Source organism: Guillardia theta, assembly GCF_000315625.1.
Source record: "Guillardia theta CCMP2712 unplaced genomic scaffold GUITHscaffold_80, whole genome shotgun sequence".
NCBI classification, from domain to species: Eukaryota; class Cryptophyceae; order Pyrenomonadales; family Geminigeraceae; genus Guillardia; species Guillardia theta.
In genome coordinates, this window is record NW_005434594.1 from 89,541 (window position 1) to 107,657 (window position 18,117).

The window sequence follows — 18,117 nt, forward strand, 5'->3', positions numbered from 1 at the left end:
GTTTCTTTTCTTGATCAGTAAGAAAACATATGCACAATCTAGACAAGGTGATATTCAACAAGGTGGAATTCAAAACACATCGACAAACTTATGAGCTACACATCAAGACAATAATCCACGAAAACAGCGACAGACAAATACAGGACAGGACATTCAGGACAAATCAGCAAGTGTACAGGCAAGCCTCTGGAACAATGCAGCAATGGTGCGGCCGACATGATTCATAAGCAAGTTTGCTAAAGAAGACGTCAAACCCAACTGACATCAAACGATGCGGCCACGTCACCTGGCAAAGAGGTACATAGGTAGAACCATGCCAAGAGCTGTAGCAGACTAGTCAGCTACACCTTCCAAGTGGATGTTGGGGGTCGCCAGACCTGATTGCCGCTGGCAACACAGTTGTACACGTCCACTGTCACTATGGCTGAGACGGTTCGGAACGCGGCGACTAGGAGGGCGAAGACATCTTTCGGGAAGACGGGATGGGAGAAGAGGCCGAGGAGGAAGGCTCCGATGCCATGCACTGACAAGAGGGTGATAAGCCAAAGACGCTGCTGCAAGACCAACGCTCACCAATCAGGTGCTTCCAGGGTTGCTGTCTGAATAAGTCGGCGGAGCAAATCTGAGAAAATTTCAGGCGAGGGAAACGCGAATGCTGTTGGGATTTCCTTCAACTTGGACCTGATGCCAGCTCCAATGGCGCCGCCGAGTGCCGTCAGGAACTGAGCAAACAAGTCAGAGTGAGAGAGGAGCAAATCAAATGCTCATCACCAAAGTCTTGGATTGCGAGCTTTGACGATCACGGAGATGAGTGCTACAGTTGTTGGGGTACGGAGAGTCTAAAGACCATCGTTGCTGATTCCATTCTTCCCGCACGGTTATGGCGGCAGCTGAAAGAGCCATATGAAAGACAACTGGGACAAGATTCAGAGTCTCGTACTTGTCCAGCCACGCATGACTCGATTACCTACAACACAGAGAAGAATGTGACGGGCCATGGCGATAGGATACTGCCGAGGCCACTGATCAGCCACTAGGAGCAAGGTAGGCAGGGGCAGACAGTCGCAGGCGTGAAGAGACCACACAATGGACTGAACAAAGATTAGGCTGAACCTGAGTAGCTGACAGGCTTAGGAGAGATAAGGACAGGATGGGCTGCAGGGGTTCGAGGAAAGGGAGGGCAGGAGAAGGGAGGGCAGGGCTGCGGGGGCTGGAGGGGTCGAGCCAAGGGGGTAGAGGGCAGGGCAGAGGGTGGAACATGATTTCTTTCATGCCACGGTTCGCTTTACAGGTCCATTTCGGTTGGCATTGGTCATTTGTACAGACAAATGTACCCACCCCTGGGGAGGAGGGGGTTACGGTATCGTCGTAGTACCCCCCTCGACCCGGGGTACAAGCTGTCCCGGGCTCCCGGACAGCAGCAGGCTGAATGAAAGGCTCAGTGGGAACCTGCGCTGTTTTTGACTAGTGGATGTGCTAGTGACTAGACTCCCTAGGCTGCGGCCTCTCAGTCTAGCAAGTCACGACTCGGGAAGCAGAGGGAGTACCCGTGGCTACTAGTCAATCTGATGATAATGGGGGGTCAGTCCAGCCGCTACCGTGCGTTGAGGTCCCGGCGGCCTCCTTGGTACTACAAGAACAAGTTAACGATGATGGAACATCTCCGATTCAAATTGTCTGACCCCTCCCTTCCCCCGGGAATACCACGGGTCCCGATGGAGTCACAGGGGGCCAAGGGGCGCAAGTCAACTTCCGAGGTTCCCACAGGCTACTCATGTCCCAGTAGGCCAGTAGTAGCGACCAGCTCACGTCCCTCAAGTCAGCCCAGCGGGCGCGACTCTCGAATTCGAAGCGTCGCAGTTGATCTAAACTTACCGTAGTACAGGCTCCGCCTGGCAAGCTTCATGCCTCCCTACCCCACCCCCCTCCATCCCACTCGTTCACCCCCCGATCCCCCTGCGCTCCGCACGGACTCCTCCTAACTTTGTTTGTTCCGCGAGCTCGGGTGGTTAACTTCAGGGGACCCTTGCGGGTGGGTGACGAGGTACTGTAAAGTGACATGATTGGTGGACAGCCTTGTGACTGCTCGGAAAGGATACAAGGTGGGTGAAGAAGGGGTCACGAGATCACTTTGTAGCGTTCGGGTGTAGTGGGAGCGAGCAGCAAGATGGGCGCGGCATCTTCAGCAAGGAACAAGCCGATCGGTTGTTGATGCTTGTTCATTGGAATCAAATCTGACATGAAACAGATTCAGGTCTCAACTCGACAAAAGTTTTCTTGGAGAAAGATATCAGGATACCTTACCCCAGTGACCATGACGAGAACATCTCGCTGCAAAAGCGAATCTTCCATCCGTCCAACAAGCAGATCTCAGTGGAGCGCATTGAGACGCCGCGACTCTCAACGCCGAGCACAACCATCCACGTGTACAGCTATGAAGATCAGAATTTAGTAGCAGAGTTTGATCCATCAATCGCGAGGAAACGACTGGATGAGATGTGGAGGCTCTTTATCAAGTTGTCTTCATGAAACTGTCATGGTTTGGAACTGAGACATGTGCAGTTTTGGAGAAGAAAGAGATCCGTACCAAGTTCACCTGGACCAAGTAGCTGACCGGTATATCCTAACCAAGGGATTTCAGCTGATACGCGACGAGTTGATGTTGGGTGATGAAAGTCAGTGTTGCTTGACTCCTTTCTTCTCATCGCCCGGCAGGTTTCAATCACAGTCGTTCGACTTGTCAAGCATGCTCGGCCGACTTGACATTGCCATCCGTCATCACGACGTGAATCTGCTAAGATGTCGATGAACCAATTTCTGACATGTCAAACTAGCTGCGGATATACCAACTGCGGTGATCGCATCTGTCAAAATGCAGTCAAAGCATACACGAGGACGGTAAGCGTGGACATGTTCACATATTGTTTTGTTGCTGTCAGACAGCATCCTAGATAATGGTTTTACACGTCAGGTTGCCAGCCGTTTTGCCTCTTTGACTGAAGTTGGAGAAAGCAAACCTGAAATCTTCTGCCCGACAGGAGGAGGAACAGACTCTGGGTAAGAGACATTCTACAAAAGAATGTGCTTGATGCTTTTTCCAGAGCCACTCTTGCTCATGTAACTGTCGCTCATCAGATAGACAAGTCGATTAGAGATCAGTTGTATAACGGCAACCCGCGCTCATTCATCCTTGTCAACATCGACATCAACACGCACTGTGGTCATTCAGAACAGGGTGGGACGGTAAGAGGGTCTTATCAACAGGTCCATTGATACTCATATACTTGGCCTCAGGTCACATATGGGAAGGCGCAGGAGTCCAACTACAGGGAGGCGAGAGCTGCCTGTGGTGCTATCGCGGGTTTGTTGAGCAAGTACGATGGAAAGAATGGCGTGCATGTTCGTCTTCGCGCAGACTTGGGGGAGGATAATTTCGAATTTCTCACCAAGAACAGTGAGAACTTGAAATGTTGAGAGCGATGACATGTGCTGACTACGATGCTGGGGAAAGAGGTTCTAGCGGATGATGGCTCGGAAGTGACCATGTTGGTTGCCGCGTGCATCGTTGCCGTACAGGGGATGAGAAATACTCTCAAGGTAGATTATGCCCTTGCAAGTTGAGCTCCTTGGTTGAGTTTCATTGCAGGCACTTGCGCAGAACGAGCTTGACGAGCGAGGCGTTGGGCATGTTACAGCCTGTGTCGACGTCAATAACATGGGAGCTGATGAGTGTTTGATATACTGCGCAAGGGGAACTGTATACCATCTCTTGAACATGTTGCTCTTGTTAATCATGTATGCCCAGGTCTTCAATGGTAAGATCATGGAGCAAGGCTTGGGAACCGAAGCGTCAAAGTGAGTACTCAGGCATCATTTCTCCTTATCTCTTCTGATACTACCTTCTCTGTTGATGTTTAGATACATCGCAAAGATGTCCTGTGGGGCAGATGGCAAGAAGAGAGTGAAGCTGTTTTATGGAGATGAAGTATGTAGCCATGTTTGGGCTCCCTGTGTTTCTGACTTGAGCCCCTCAGCAACTGATGAGATCAGCAAGTTTTCAAAGTAATTCCTGAGAGCTGGAATTTAACTTGAGATTGCGAGCTTGACGTCAATAAATGTTCTTTTGTTTTCTTCCTTCTTTGTTAATCCCAGCCCATCACATGCTGTAATCTTTCATTGTCTGCGCCGACAGCTCAAACCTCGAATCTCATCAAAATACCGTCTGTCGCCATATGCTTTCTTTCTTTTCTTTTCTTTTCCTTACTACTTACTAACTTAGGCCGGACGTTAGCGCAGGGGGTGCAGAATCAAATGTGGACTGCGTCTTCTACTGTGCAATATGGTGACGATGACGATGAATATGAAGGAGATGAAGCACTTGATGAAGATTATACATAACTTGATGTCGTCCTTGAACAGTTTCATCGTGCTTCGGCCTGTTTGCTGGCTCCTCTGGACTCAGTAACGATGCAACCATCACGAAAGCGTGAGTTCGGACACGTCCGTAGGGTTGCAAGTGTCGGGTTGCCTACCCGTCAGTACTGGTCATCCGTGTGGGGAGAGTGTTGATAGAAATGGCACAATCCTCAACTAATTGCAGTACAAGCAAACTCATCAGGCGCCGTTTTCGAGTACCGAATATCATCTTTCAGAGCATTTTCGAGGTTGTCTGCCAACAGAAGTGGTATCATGACGATGGTAGAGGTCGATATGCTGACCAACAATATGATGTGTATACAGGGGATAGTTTGCAGCGTCGACACATTGGTTTGTGGCTTATGGTGGACCAGGGCTATCACCGATGGAAGGTGTTGCTTGACGTCTGATCCAACAACAATGCTCGCAAGCTTTGGAATCGTGCCGGAAGGATGTAGAGTGTTTCTTCGGGCGCTTGAAAGGTAGATTCGGGTGTCTCAAACTTCCGTGCAACTTCAAGTACAAGGTTGAGATTGACAACATGTTCTTCACATGTGTCATTTTGCAGAACATCATTCAGAGACATGATCACACAATCGCTGAGATGGATGATGACTTCACAGGTGCTGCAGGATTGTTTGACCAGGATGATGCTGGCATGCCCATTCGGGGAAATCATGACATGCAAGGAGATTTACGTATTCACAGTGACACGGACTTCAGTCACATGCGGGATGCGTCTAGTCTTCTCCATTCCCACCTGGTTTCACGATACATGTCCACAGAAAGCAGGCGTCCCAGTTACGAAGTACCGGATGATCTCACGATATCTCTGGAAGATGGATGATACGATTAACAAAATGCTTTAATTGTACATTACACCGAGGCATGTCGGCTCGGTGTGATAACACTTGTGGATAGTACATAAATTCTGTTTATGAAACAGATCAACTTCTTGTATCTTGGAAACCTACATGTTGAGATTTCCCAAAGGAGTACGCTGAGACAATGCACCGGTGCACTGAGATGATGATCCAGAAGTACCGGCTCTCCTTGCAAGTTCATCTCCCACGCTGTGAAAATCAAGTCTTCTCCCATCTTCAAGGCAGTCGGACGAGGATGTTGATGGCGACAGTAGATGCTTCACAAGCTCTGCATGATGCTTGGCATACTCAGGTGTATCCTTGGTAAGCTCGCAGAGAACGCGAAGTTCCCTGGTCCTGCGATCCCTTTCTCTGGCCATGCGTTCCTTTTCTCGAGCGAGACGCATATCCACTAAAGCGTCTTTGACTTCACTCATGACCGTGCAAACATCGTTCAATACACGGGACAATGGTTGATCGAGCTGTCCCCATTCTGAATCACCCAAACGACGCTTGCGCCGCTGTTCAGACCAACTTCTGGAGTGCCTATCCACTGAATCAGGTGTCAGCACGTTCTCCGCTGGCACCGTTTCTCCACTAGCTTGCAGACTAAACTTCTCGTGGGGTGTTTCAGATCCCATGCCCAGATGTATCCAGGCTATCCATGAAATGGGAGTCCAATGTCTATGTGCTGGGTCATTCACATCAAAGGGAATTACCTCCATTTGCCGCTTTCGGCCACCCTTCCTCACGGAAGCAGATTCTCCGTCTGGTGTACGCACAGCATCCTGAGCAGGTTCCCCTTGCAATTGTCTGTTTTTCTCGACGAGTTCAAGTTGGTGTTTATTCCACAAGCGTGCTTTGGTGGCCATTCGTAGATCTTCTAAGGTTCGCCCGGAGGGGAACTCCTCTCGGTTTCCTTTCTCAGCCAGAAACTCCGGATTGTATACATTGTTGATTTCCGAGCGGGTTTCATGAAAGAATTCGATGAGACTGGTTCCCGCCCAGGGTTGGTTCTTTCCAGGGTTGTAGAGCAACTGTGGTAATGTTGGGATAACGATATCTTGAATCTCACGTGCATGCTCCTCGACAAAAAGACGTGCATGTCTAGGATACACTTGTTGCATCCTAACGGCAAGCTCTGCATTCTTTCGTATCCCTTCAGCTGACACTTCGAGGAAAGCTTTGCATGCCAAGTAGCGAACATACGGCTTCACCTGTGCCGGTTTCAGCACGTACGATGCCGGCGGCATGTTCTGAGCGTATGAGCACTGTTCAAATTGGAACTTGGCGGGAAACAGAATAAACACGATGGACACACGTTAATGTCACTTTAATTTTGTGTCGGGGATATTTAAAGCCCGTGCAAATGAACCTGATTTAATTCTTTCCCCAATCTGTGCGCCAACGGATGTTCACATCATAATTTTTTTTGTTTCTTTTACGCATTTGTTTTTATTCTTTTACAGCTCTTCTTCTTGCTTTTTTCCTGTTTTTTGTTTTCAAGGAGGCGCATTCGATCCCCTTCTCGTCCAGTTGCAAGAAGACGTAGCACGGCTTGCACTGAAGAGGAGGAGGCGAGAGGAGGAGGAGGAGGAGGAGGAGAACAAGAGAGGAGGAAGAGAGACATCAGGAGAAAGAGGGGCATGTGATCAAGGGGAAGGAAACAGCAGAAGTAGCAGGAAGGAAATTGGAGGGGGGCGAAGGATACGAGTGGAACCCGAAGGAGGCGGGAGGGTGACAAAGAAGACAAAAGGAAGCTGCAGGAAGGGGAAGGAAGACGATGATTGAGTTGTGCAGGTGTGGTGTAGTAGAGTGTTTTGCTGTCGCTACTGTCCTTCCTCTAATGGCGTTTCGTCCTGAATTTCATTCCTGCAGAGCCGGATGGGAAGGCTCAAAGAAAGCGACCCGCTGTTCGAGCTGATCCTCAAGTGGATCCTGAGCTCAGAATGGGACATGACCCTGACTTTGAGAGAAGCTCTCCTCAAATGTGAAGCCCTGATCAAGAACCACATCGAGTGTGAGGAGGGGAGCGAGTTGTCAAGAAAATGCCCGGAGATCGGCAAGTTCTTCAACGAGCTTCCTCTGACCAAGGCCCTGGACCACTTCGGGAAGAGCGTCGCGGTTGAGCAGCGGAGGTATGTTCCTCCCACCTTCTCAGAGATAAGACAAATTTTCAACATCGCACAAGTGTATGCTCTGGAGGGACAGGCTAAACTCCTTACCTTCGATGCTGACGACACCCTCTACGAGCATGGTATGGACCTGGAGGTGGGTTGTTGGCTTGTCGACGCTCTACTTGCCCTCATGGAATCAGGCATCTACATAGCTGTCGTCACCGCTGCTGTGAGCGATTGCCTCTCTGCTTGAGATGCATATGACTGAGAATGTCAGGGCTATCCTGGCAAGCCGCAGCGGTATGCGTCTCGTTTCAAGGGCCTTCTGGAAAGGATGCGGGAGAAGAAGAGTCCACCAGACGTTACAAGCAAGTTCTACTGTGTGGGAGGGGAGTGTAACTACCTCTTCCGCATCAAAGAGAACTATGAGATGGAAGAGGTACGTCCTCTCCCACCTGGCGCTACGTCCTCCCTTACTTTCACCTAGGTGGATTCGACTGCTTTCTATACTAAGGAGATGAAATCCTGGAGTGACGAAGACATCAAGGACATGCTGGATGTCGCCGAAAAGGCGCTGAGAGATGCGTGCCAGAGGATGAAACTCGATGTTCAGTTCCTCAGGAAGCAGCGAGCAGTGGGCTGCTTTCCAACGAAGGCTGAGGTAAGAGTCGACCTGTCGTCGTTCACCCCGATTGACGATGCTTTTTGTACAGGATCGCATCGCATATGAAGCTCTTGAGGATGTAGCCCTGGCCGTGCAGGTAAGGGGGGGAATGAGGTGGTAGGGGGGGGGAGGGGTGGGGAGGAGGGGGTGAAAGTAGAAGGCAGACAGCAACAAGCATGTTTACAGCCATGGGGCTTGGAGGGGGAGATGTATGTGGAGAGGAGGAGGATTCTGCTCTGGCATTAAAGTGACTCTGCATCTCAGGACAAGCTGCTCTCGTCTAGAAAAGGGAAGCCTGGAGTCCCGTTCTGCGCATTCAACGGGAATAGAGACGTGAGCGTGGCAGTGGAGCTTGTGGTCGAACTCAGGCTGACTTTGCTTGGAAGGTTTGGGTTGATGTTGGAGACAAGCGCTATGGGATCGAGGCGTTGCTAACATACTTGGTAAGTGAGGAAGGAGCCTGTTCAGATTTGTCAGTCTGTGTGGGCTGGTTTGAGACACACTCTGCCACATGGACTTGTGCATTACAGTTGAAGAACTCAGTGAAGTTTGTTGTGGACATTGTTGATCAAATCAGTGGTGTTTGTTGTGGATGTCATTGAAGTTTCTGGTTGAGAGCTATATCATTTGATCGCACTCGATGCAACAGGACATAGAAGGGAAATACACCTGTCACCTGGGAGATAGGTTTACTTTGACCGGTGATTATCATGCTGTTTCTCATTTCCAACATTATACTGCTGAGGCAAAGGATCGGTCAGGGCTGATTTGCTGCAGGGAACGACAAGAGCTCGAGGGCTGTTGCAAGCACAGTGTGGTAATGCAGTGTGTGATCTTGCCTGCCATTCTGACATCTGTGTAGGGTGACAAACCCAGCAGAAACCGAGGAGTATATGGAACTCTACTTGCGGGTAACAATAAATCGTGACTTTTTCCTGCTCTTGCATGCTGCTTCTCCTGATGCTGCTGCTGCTGCTGCTGCTTTATGATCGTGCGCTTTCCGTCCGATCCACAGTTGTTCCGTTGCCTTGTTCCAAGGGAACAGGATTGAAGGCTTTGCAGGAGATGGGAACAGAACTTGCGTTGCAGTGCGCAGACACAAGACCAAAGGGACCAAAACAGGTTGGCAACTTCCAACGGTTTGTGATCCGACGGGAGGATGAATAACTTGGTTTCAGGGCACATTAGAGTGGCAGAAAGCGCAGATTATCCAGAGCAACACGTCGGCATAGAGGACAAGAAGTACGACTGGTTGACTCTACTTTCATTTCAAGAATAAAGAAACAATACAACCCGAAAGTGAATCTTTGAACCGAGTTCCCCTACGTCTTAATAAACGCTTCGATGCACGCTAAAATGAATGTCCAACTACAAATACAATGTACAACCTTGCCCTGTCGAAAAAGAATCGAAGTCTTATCTCTCTCAAGGCATCTTGGTGTCCTCCTTCCTCCTCGAGTCTTGGTAGCTGGGCCTCCGAATCCCAAGGATCTCACATTGCTTGTTGAAAGTCTCTGCATCACAATATCCAAAGAGCTCGTCGAAGGCTTCCTTCTTCACCGGAGCGATGTTTATCTTGCACGTTGCGTCATCGTGAGAACAAGTAGAAGAAGCATTGCTGCAAGTGCTCGCAACGCTGCAGGAGCTGCTCGTCCTGCTTCCAGAATCTATTGCTGACATCCCCGCGGATTTCTGTTGCACGCAATGGTGTTGTGCTGACTTAATGTGCTGTCTACAAACAAACGAAACTTAAATGGATCGGCGTACGAATACAACAAGGTTGGCAGGTACTCGCTTGCGAAGCTTTTAGGGGAGCGATCAAGAATCAGGAACAAGAACGATGCTTTGCGAGGGGGAGATCTGTTCGGGTCCGAGGGCTGGAAGGTGGAGAAAGGATTAAGAGGGAGGAGGAGGAAGGATCGAGAGAATGAAGCGGAGGAGGAGTGATAGGCTAGAGCTAGGTCGGGGGATCCAGGCAGAGGAAGGAGAGTCGAGAGAGAGGCACAAGAAGTGGTCGGCAAAAGGGAAAGCAAGGATTTGGGGGTCGGGGGGCCGATTGACAGTTGAAGGAAGGGGGTAGTGAAGAAAGGGAGGTGGGGTTAAGTGACCCGGGTGGTGGAATTTGATATGGGAATGAAGGGGGATCAGGGGGTGACAGAAACGGACGGAATGTCCGATACAGGGTGGGTAGTCACTTGCAAGGTGGATTTAGGATGGGTGGGGGTAGTCCATGTACCCTGATGGCAGTCGTAGAGGTAAGTAAAACTAAAATAACATTTAAATGTTTTGTTATGGGGTGGGGGTAGTCTGGTATGGTCGAAAGTTGAAAACACTATGTCTAGGTGGGTATGTTATGCATTTGGGTATAGTATATGATATATTGAATTGACGACCTTCATGTGGGTCATTCAGGATGGGCTTGTTGGCTTGAAGCACTGTGTACCCTCCAGTACTATCGGATCAGTTCACATTTCCCCTACCCCTTGGCATCCCCACCCCTCCAAAATCAGTCGTTCTATGAAATTGCCTTCAATGACCGGTACTTTGTATGAATAGAAAGGGGGTATAATGAGTTAAGGCGCCAGCTGTACCCCCTCATTTCGAACAATCTTACGCAAAACGAAACAGGTGCATGAGCGGGTGGGTCCAGGATAACGGATTTCTCTAAAAGTCTTGTATAGTGTGTTCATTCCATCCGAAAACAATCTCTTTCAAATATGTCTAGTATCAAAAGACTTCTTTTGGAGCCTTACAGGACTGGTGTTAAACCCAAGGCTTTAAGTCCTGTCATCAAACAGTACAAAATCAGTACGACCGTCTTGCGGACTCACCCGTGTCACGCTGCCAGTTACAGTGTCGTACGCCCGCCAATTTCAAGCCTGGTACAGAATAATGATTCTTTACTCAAAGTTAAGGCAAGTTAAACATTTACCATGTCCGTGACTGGCACGCCCTCAACCTCGTGAAAATCAAGTACGAGGACAATCAGGCCCAGAGAGTAGTCGGAGGGTACTCTAAAGGGTTTTAAAGAGAGCAACTTGGTTGCCAGGAATTAGGGTTTATGGTTCAAGTTTGCCACTCAGCCGTCATGATCCTTTACTCAACTTGAAGTTGACTCTCAGCCTGGCAGTGGCATACGACCATGCCGCCCGGCCAAACCCTTTCAACACGTCACTGCGGCCACGCCTCAGGCCTCCGGCGGTGCCCGACTCGGACAGAGCCGCTCAGCGGCTAGTACTTCGGCCCGCGATCATGCCATGATGGCCGCCGCCCGGCAGCGAAGCGCGGCCTTTCGAAAGTTCAGTTTCACTGAGAACGTCAACTCAGTGACCCGGGCCTGGTTGGGCCGCACCGTGCTTCCGGAGTCGCCGGGCCGGGCCCGTCCCGGCCGCCGATCGCCGCCCTCGGCCAGCAGACACGGCGTGCAAAGTTAAGTTAAAGATCAGTACGAGGACAATCAGGAGAGTCGAGGAGGCTCACTGTGACCGGCCCTGGCCGTGACTGTCGGCGCGTGGCAGGCCAAACGGCGAGAAGAGAAACTTAGACAGCCTCGGAGAACGGTGGCAAACCGGCAGGACAATTCCCCGGGGCCCGCCGGCCACTGACTGTGCCAGCTGACTCGGAGCCGCTGAGCGACTCAGTCACTCGCCATCGCCGCTGTCACGGTCACGCCGGTGGCCGCCCTCGAAGGAACTCGGAATGAGACGCACTGTATCGGATCTCTTTTCCGGGCCGCTTCTGATGATCGCCGTACGGTATGGCCTGCCCGGCAGTACGCGGCGACCGTCCGACCGTACGGTGCCACGGTGCCACGGTGTACAGTGAGCTTTCAAGTTACTTCAAGCCAGTGCCCGGGGGCTCGGAGCCCGGCCCGGCATCGTCCGGCGGCGGCGTGAACTAATAAACAACCTCATCGCCTCCTGATTCAGCGCACGTGCCATGGGCAAGAGTTTGAGGAGCAAGATCAAGCGGCGGTTCCGCACGATCAAGAGAGAGAAGCTGCAGCCCTTCCTAGCAGAGAAGCTCTCTCTCACCCAAGAGGACCTCCCTCTCCCTGTCCGTCCTCCCGAGACGCCGGAGTCCGAGGCTCGCCGGAGGGACCCCAGGAGGAAGGATGCGCGAATGGGCTGCCAGGCGTTTGCGCTGGCTTTCCCAGGCGGAGTTACAGGAGATGATATGAGGCGAGGAGGCGTCGGAAATCCTCTATCGTGCCCTCCTGAAGAATTGGAAAGGTAAGAAGATCGATGCGCTGTGGGGTGGCAGCACTAACCCATGGCTTTGTAGGCAGAGAGCGATCGAAAGAGAGGAATATGAGAAAAAACAGCGAGAAGAGCTAGAGATGGAGCGCGACGCAGCTCGCAATAGGAGCGGAATGGAGATGGATGGGGTCAAAAAGACGATCAAGAAGAAGAAGTCGAAGAAGAAGTCCGAGACATCGTGGTTGAAGACCACCTGATTGTAAATTACATTTCCAGCTTGAAAACTTGCTTATCATGCATTTGTTGCGCTCATCAAATGTGGTTGATAGAATTGTTCCTTTGATTGCATCAAAACATCAGAACGTCTCTTGTGAAGCCCAAGTATGATGTCCTGTGTGTTGTTCGACATAGTGATTAGCTTGATTTCGAGTTAGGAGGTCCCTTGCGAAGGGAGAGTGCATGGAACAAAATCAGATTTTTCAAATGCAGAGCATCAATTTGAGCAAATTTTCTATCTCGATTATAGATTCATTGGTTGCTCGTTGTATGACGAGCAAAAGCCATCGCCGGGATTCCGGCCCTTCTTAACCAAGAAAAGCAGCTAGCTTAAGATTGCTTCATTGATAGGAAGAGATATGAGGCAAACGGGCATGTTAGTTGATCATCTGAATGGTAACGATCTTCTTCGCCCTTCCGTCTCTGTTAAATCGTCACAATATCGGAGAGTACAACACACCAAGTGCTTATCAGAGGTTGGCTGCAAAAGCAAGAAGTCTCCAGTCTGCTTGATGTTACTATTGGATAAACAGTGGCGAATGTCTACTAGTCATAAGCAACTTTATCACTCCTTCTGTCTGCTCTGATTGCGAGAGTGAATGCAATGGCAATACAGTTACTTGCATCTCGTCAAATGCTTGCCCTCTGGCTCCTTCCGAGCTACAAGTCTAGTTCACGTGCTTACGTGCAGCAGGCAAGAGCGACCTCTATGACAGGAACGGAAGCTACATTTTGCTACACCTATCATGTTGATTGGACAGGAGGGTGGGTTTAGACTGTTGCCGTCGTATAAGTTCGAGCTGCACACAGGAAGCCCAAGCCTTCGGCAGTTGCGTGAAGGCTCGCGTTGATGAGGGAGCGAGTGGATGCCGGCAGAGCTATTGCGCTGAGCAACAGCTGCTCTAGCTCCTCTGACCTCGAGGATTGACCTCGAAGCTTCGACTTACAGGGGCCATGTGTGCACGACCAGCAAATGCAGGCAACGTCGAGACGTCGCTGGCAAGGCCATCGCACTTGCTCGGCTTCTCATGATAGAGGAGTACAAAGTGGGTTCCGGCAGGAACCAACAACCTCCAGTGTACACGAAAGGAGTACTTCCCAACCCTGTCAGATCTTCATCACAGCCTTCTTCGGGTCGTGCTCTCATCGCCATTTCCTCGTTGTCAGTACAGCTGATCAGAGGTCAAGGCGACAACGGCATCTTCCCTACAAGGATCATTGCTCTGAACGCACTTAGAATTTCAATGCAGCAGCAGAGCCAGAGGCGTTTGATGCGTAGAGGGACGCGTATCAGGTGTATTTAGAAGAACATATGGGAAGAATCGTCGCATCGACGCAAGACCGCAATATCCAACTTGGAGGGACAGCTGTTTTCAATCAAACCTGTCGCAATGAAAAGAATCAATACACGAAGATGGTTAGTATGGAGAGCGCTGAAGAGATTATTGCCTCCGGCAACACTCTTGCTTCGTCTTCCTCCCCTTCCTTTGTCCTGCCCATTCTTCACCCTCATCTCCTCTTCTCGTCCCCCTTTCTCCTCCTCTCCCAATCCCATCCTCTTATCCTCTCTCATCTTCTCTTCCCCCCTCCTCTCTCCTCCCCTCCCTCCCCTCGTCTCCTCTCCTGTCCTCTCCATCCTTTGTTTCCTATGATCCTCCTCTACGGCTTCAAGCTTGAGTCTTTCCTGATAAGAGACAAGGTGGGTCACTAATCTGGCACAGAATCGGTAGGGGTACTTCTGAAAGAGGGTACTAGAAATATTGACAAGATCGGGTACCACACAGCTATTTTTCTCTAATAGTATCCATAGGTAAAATATGAGATATGATGGAATAGCTAGATTTCGGAAAGATGTTGCCCCAATATTGGGGTAGGGTACAATTGGATGTGGGGTGGGTGGTATGAACAGTGGGTTGAGCGTGGGTTGTTCTCGACAAGGTACACATAAATATGGAGCGCGAAGATGAAGAAACTGGGATGATCGAGAAGGAGGAGGGAGGGAAGAAGGTGAGAGAGGAGGAGGAGGTAGAGATGCTATTTACACGTTCCTTCCTCTCGTCCCTGGACACGCCCTTGTCTTGTCTATCTTCTAGCTACTTCCTGCCTTCACGTCTCGTTAGTCCAATCATACTGTTTCATGGTCCATCCCCTCCTTCTCCACGCTCTCTGTGCGCTATCGACATGTTCATGAGTGCATGCTTGGAATAAGTCTTACTCTCAAATGGTCTTTCCCTTCTTTGCTGCTGCCTGACCTCCTCCCATACTTCGTGACTTCATGGTGGAAGGTATGGAAGGACGTAGTGATCGGGGTCCTCCTTCTCTGCACGCTGTCCCTTGGCATTTCGACGGCATTGCTGGCGGCAAAAGCAGCAAACAAAGCATCCAGTATAGGAGAATTCTTCTGTCAGATCTCAGGAACGATTCCAAGCACTCCTGCTCCTGCCCCCTCCCCTCCGGTTATCTCAACAGAGCTGAGCAAGGTGGTGGACGAAACCATGAGCGCCTGTTCCAATCAAGGGTACAAGTACACTGGAGAGACAAACTGCACATGCATGGATTGCTACACAGGCGCCCGCTGCCAAACATTTGTTGGAGCGGACAAGTGCAGCATCGACGCCAACGGAGGGAGCCCGTACATGTTTGCCGAGTACTGGGTGCGGTATCCTGAAACGGAGTTTCAAATGAAGCTATCCGAGCGTCTAGGATACCTCCCTGCTGGTATCAGGAGCAGGCTAGAGGAGGGCATAAGAAAGCTGCACAAGTTAGCGGGGAACGCAGTTACGGACAACATGAACATCGTCTTTGGTGACGGCTCTACCCCGCTCCTGACCTTGGTATCCACGATTCTGCAGAGCTCTACCAACAGTCTTCCTCTCAAGGTCTGGGCCCAGAAGCCTTTCTACTCGGGCTACTCATCCCTCTCTTACGCCAACCTCGTCAAGTTCGTCGGCGACGAGGAGAACAGGACGACGGCAGCAGCGGACGAGAAGGTCGTCGAGTATGTGACCTCTCCTAACAACCCAGACGGAGAGATCAGGACGGGTGTTCTTTCCCATCCTCTCACAGTCTTCGACAAGGCCTATAGCTGGCCCATGTACACCTTCATCGACCAGCCGTTCAATACCTCTGCTCATCCCCTCTCCCTATGGACTCTGTCCAAGGTAACTGGGCATGCTTCCTCCCGCGTTGGCTGGGCTCTCGTAGGGGACAAGAAGCTGGCGGACGCGATGCAGGCCATGGCATGCCCCATCGGCTGTCCGGTGGAAAGTCAGTTGGTAGCGATCAGGGCGATCGAGCATGTGCTGAGCACACAAGGGGAGCTGATGAAGTGGGGGAGGGCAAAGTTCACTGAGAGGTGGGGGAGGATAGGCGAAGTGTTCAGGAATGTCTCCTGCTACAAGGTCAGGAACCCTCGCGCCGAAGGATACGATCGATATGATCAGAAAGGTTGGAAGATAGCATCTAAGACCAGCCTGCCTCCTCCTTCCTGCTTTCCTCCTGTCCCATCCTCCCCTGCATCCTTCGCTGCTTCTCCTTGCTTCTCCTTCTCTTCCCCATGCGCTTGCTCATTGTCTTGCACGTGCTTCTTTCATGCCTCGCAGCAACTTCTTTCCCCTTTTCAATTTTTCTGCTCCTCTTCCACCTCCCATCTGCCTCGCTGCTCCTCCCGCTGCTCCTCCCGCTGCTCCTCCTCCTGCTCTCCCTCTCCCTCTTCTGTCCTTCACTGTTGGATAGTTCTGATCTTCTGCTAGTGTACAAACAGACGCCTCCCTACCTATGGATGGAATGTCTCAACCTCCCTGATCAGAAGAGGTTGGCTCGCAAGCTTTCTGACCCCCGAGTTCCCTTGCCCTTGTCCTCATCTCATGCGTCTCTTTCCCTCGTATCCTACTTCCCATTTGCGGTTCTGCTCTCCTCCCTTCCTCTCCTCTCCTCTCTCCCCTTCCTCTCCTCTCCTCCCCTCTCCCCCCCCCCCTCTTCTCTCCCCTCCCTGTCCTCTGCCCTCCTTTCTCTGCCCTTCCTCCCTCCCCTCCCCTCCCCATCGCATCCATTGTTGATCGAATTCGCAGCTGCGGGGATATGCTGAGATCGTATGGCATGAAATGCCGAGATGGCGAGTATTTCGGCATGCCAAAGAGTTTTGCTCGCCTGTCCCTCTACGTCGCATCCCCTGTCTTCAATGTCCTCATACAGAAATTGACCAACATGTTTGCCAACACATGCTGATAGCTTCAGGTGATACCTGCTGACACCTGTTTGTGTTGGTAGACATCTTGACCTCAGTTTGTTCACAGCATCGAGACATCGCCAGGCAGTCAATTGAATTCACTTGTACCATTCAACAATCATCTTTCAAGTAAACATATCAAGCTCCCATGTCTTGAACGTGCCCTGCCCATTGCACTTCTCAGTCTTCCTCTTGACTTTCCGCTGATTCTTCAGCATTTGCGTTCACTTGCACCACCGACGATCTTGAGGTTGAAAACTTCAGTCGCACACGCACAAGACCCCATTGCATCTCAATACCTCCTCACTTCCTTCTCCTCCTTCTTTCCTCCCGCATGTTTCAATCTCGCCTGCAAACGATCAGCAGTTAATACCTTGCGTCTTCACTCCAAGTCATCCTGACGCTGGGCATCTTTATCTTCATCTCCTTTCATCTCTTTCGCTTTTTCTTCTCCACATTCTCCTTTCCTCCTCTCATCTCATAATTTCTTCATCTCATCCTCCTACCAACCATCTCCTACCCCATTCCTGGATTCCTCATTGCCTCAACACTAACTTTCACTGATTTCTTTCTCCTCACCTCAGTCTCCATATCTCGTGCAACCTGCGCATCATCAGCATACGGATAAAGCAGCAGTAGTCCTCACCTTTCTGGCAATATCTTGCCTTGAAGCTCCTGGACAACATCGTCACATCGTCAGGTAGGAGGAAGAAGACGAGAACGATGAGAGTGAGATGAGAGTTGCTGCTGCTGCTACTGCTGTTGTTGTTGGTGTTGTTGTTGTTGGTAGTGGTGATGCTGCTGCTGCTGATGATGATGATGACGACGACGACGACGACGATGCTACTGCTGCTGCTGCTGCTGCTGCTGATGATGATGATGATGATGATGATGATGATGATGATGATGACCGTAGACATTGGATGGATATCATGACAATAATAAAAATCATCGCAGAAGTCGGAGACAACAGGCAACGTGAAAGGGCACAACACATGAAGCAGGAGCGAGCGGAATGTGGTTACCTCTTGGGGAGGACAGCAGAAGGGGACAGTCAAAGTTCGGCGGCTGGACGACAAGCGTCAGCGACTGTCTCAGCCGACCATCTCAAGCGCACCTTGTAGTCGTACCATATAACATCCCAACTTTCATGGTCTGGTTCGAGCTTGGGGTCGGGCAGGGGCTGACAGAGTCGTAAGAAGCAAGAGGGGCGAATAGAACATTCCAAACAGGAGGTGGAAAAAGGAGGAGGAGGAGGAAGAGGAGGAGGAAGAGGAGGAGGAAGAGGAGGAGGAAGAGGAGGAGGAGGAGGAGGAGGAGGAGGAGAAGAAGAAGGGCAGACGAGGAAGGAGAG

General features: G+C 50.7%; 7 protein-coding genes across 7 annotated transcripts in view; 4 read left to right on the forward strand and 3 right to left on the reverse strand.

Annotated features, from left to right (window-relative positions):
- Positions 1-153: 153 nt before the first annotated feature.
- GUITHDRAFT_114968 (hypothetical protein) lies at positions 154-903 on the reverse strand (the record flags this gene model as incomplete). Its single annotated transcript, XM_005825786.1, has 6 exons — positions 154-236; positions 287-323; positions 378-523; positions 574-599; positions 649-722; positions 772-903. 6 exons carry the CDS (start codon positions 901-903, stop codon positions 154-156), a joined length of 498 nt encoding a protein of 165 aa, XP_005825843.1.
- Positions 904-2,460: 1,557 nt separating this feature from the next.
- Positions 2,461-4,073, forward strand: GUITHDRAFT_175520 (hypothetical protein; the record flags this gene model as incomplete). The annotated part of the gene is made up of 12 exons (XM_005825876.1): positions 2,461-2,516; positions 2,563-2,679; positions 2,729-2,785; positions 2,835-2,898; positions 2,972-3,057; positions 3,102-3,243; positions 3,295-3,454; positions 3,512-3,597; positions 3,647-3,757; positions 3,806-3,855; positions 3,919-3,985; positions 4,035-4,073. Coding segments are annotated over 12 exons (1,035 nt in total), but the record flags the coding sequence as incomplete, so codon positions are not given.
- Positions 4,074-5,386: 1,313 nt separating this feature from the next.
- GUITHDRAFT_114970 (hypothetical protein) lies at positions 5,387-6,532 on the reverse strand (the record flags this gene model as incomplete). Its single annotated transcript, XM_005825787.1, has 1 exon — positions 5,387-6,532. The coding sequence occupies one exon, from the start codon at positions 6,530-6,532 to the stop codon at positions 5,387-5,389; it is 1,146 nt and encodes a 381-aa protein (XP_005825844.1).
- Positions 6,533-7,155: 623 nt separating this feature from the next.
- GUITHDRAFT_89259 (hypothetical protein) lies at positions 7,156-8,881 on the forward strand (the record flags this gene model as incomplete). Its single annotated transcript, XM_005825788.1, has 8 exons — positions 7,156-7,625; positions 7,674-7,835; positions 7,884-8,057; positions 8,110-8,151; positions 8,331-8,393; positions 8,447-8,536; positions 8,710-8,761; positions 8,838-8,881. Exons 1-8 carry the CDS (start codon positions 7,164-7,166, stop codon positions 8,879-8,881), a joined length of 1,089 nt encoding a protein of 362 aa, XP_005825845.1. The 5' UTR covers positions 7,156-7,163.
- A 3,118-nt stretch (positions 8,882-11,999) lies between these two features.
- On the forward strand, positions 12,000-12,625 carry GUITHDRAFT_165091 (hypothetical protein; the record flags this gene model as incomplete). The annotated part of the gene is made up of 2 exons (XM_005825789.1): positions 12,000-12,292; positions 12,345-12,625. The coding sequence occupies 2 exons, from the start codon at positions 12,000-12,002 to the stop codon at positions 12,514-12,516; spliced, it is 465 nt and encodes a 154-aa protein (XP_005825846.1). The 3' UTR covers positions 12,517-12,625.
- A 1,860-nt stretch (positions 12,626-14,485) lies between these two features.
- On the forward strand, positions 14,486-16,762 carry GUITHDRAFT_114973 (hypothetical protein; the record flags this gene model as incomplete). Its single annotated transcript, XM_005825790.1, has 4 exons — positions 14,486-14,542; positions 14,821-15,982; positions 16,288-16,348; positions 16,606-16,762. The coding sequence occupies 4 exons, from the start codon at positions 14,486-14,488 to the stop codon at positions 16,760-16,762; spliced, it is 1,437 nt and encodes a 478-aa protein (XP_005825847.1).
- Positions 16,763-16,943: 181 nt separating this feature from the next.
- GUITHDRAFT_114974 (hypothetical protein) overlaps positions 16,944-18,117 on the reverse strand; it is a gene marked incomplete at both ends in the record, with an annotated part of 2,950 nt that continues 1,776 nt past the window's right edge. The window contains 6 exons of the mRNA XM_005825791.1: positions 16,944-17,007; positions 17,063-17,112; positions 17,343-17,366; positions 17,410-17,438; positions 17,789-17,831; positions 17,881-17,946. Of these exons, the coding sequence (XP_005825848.1) occupies positions 16,944-17,007; positions 17,063-17,112; positions 17,343-17,366; positions 17,410-17,438; positions 17,789-17,831; positions 17,881-17,946 (276 nt within the window). The remainder of the gene's footprint in view (positions 17,008-17,062; positions 17,113-17,342; positions 17,367-17,409; positions 17,439-17,788; positions 17,832-17,880; positions 17,947-18,117) is intronic.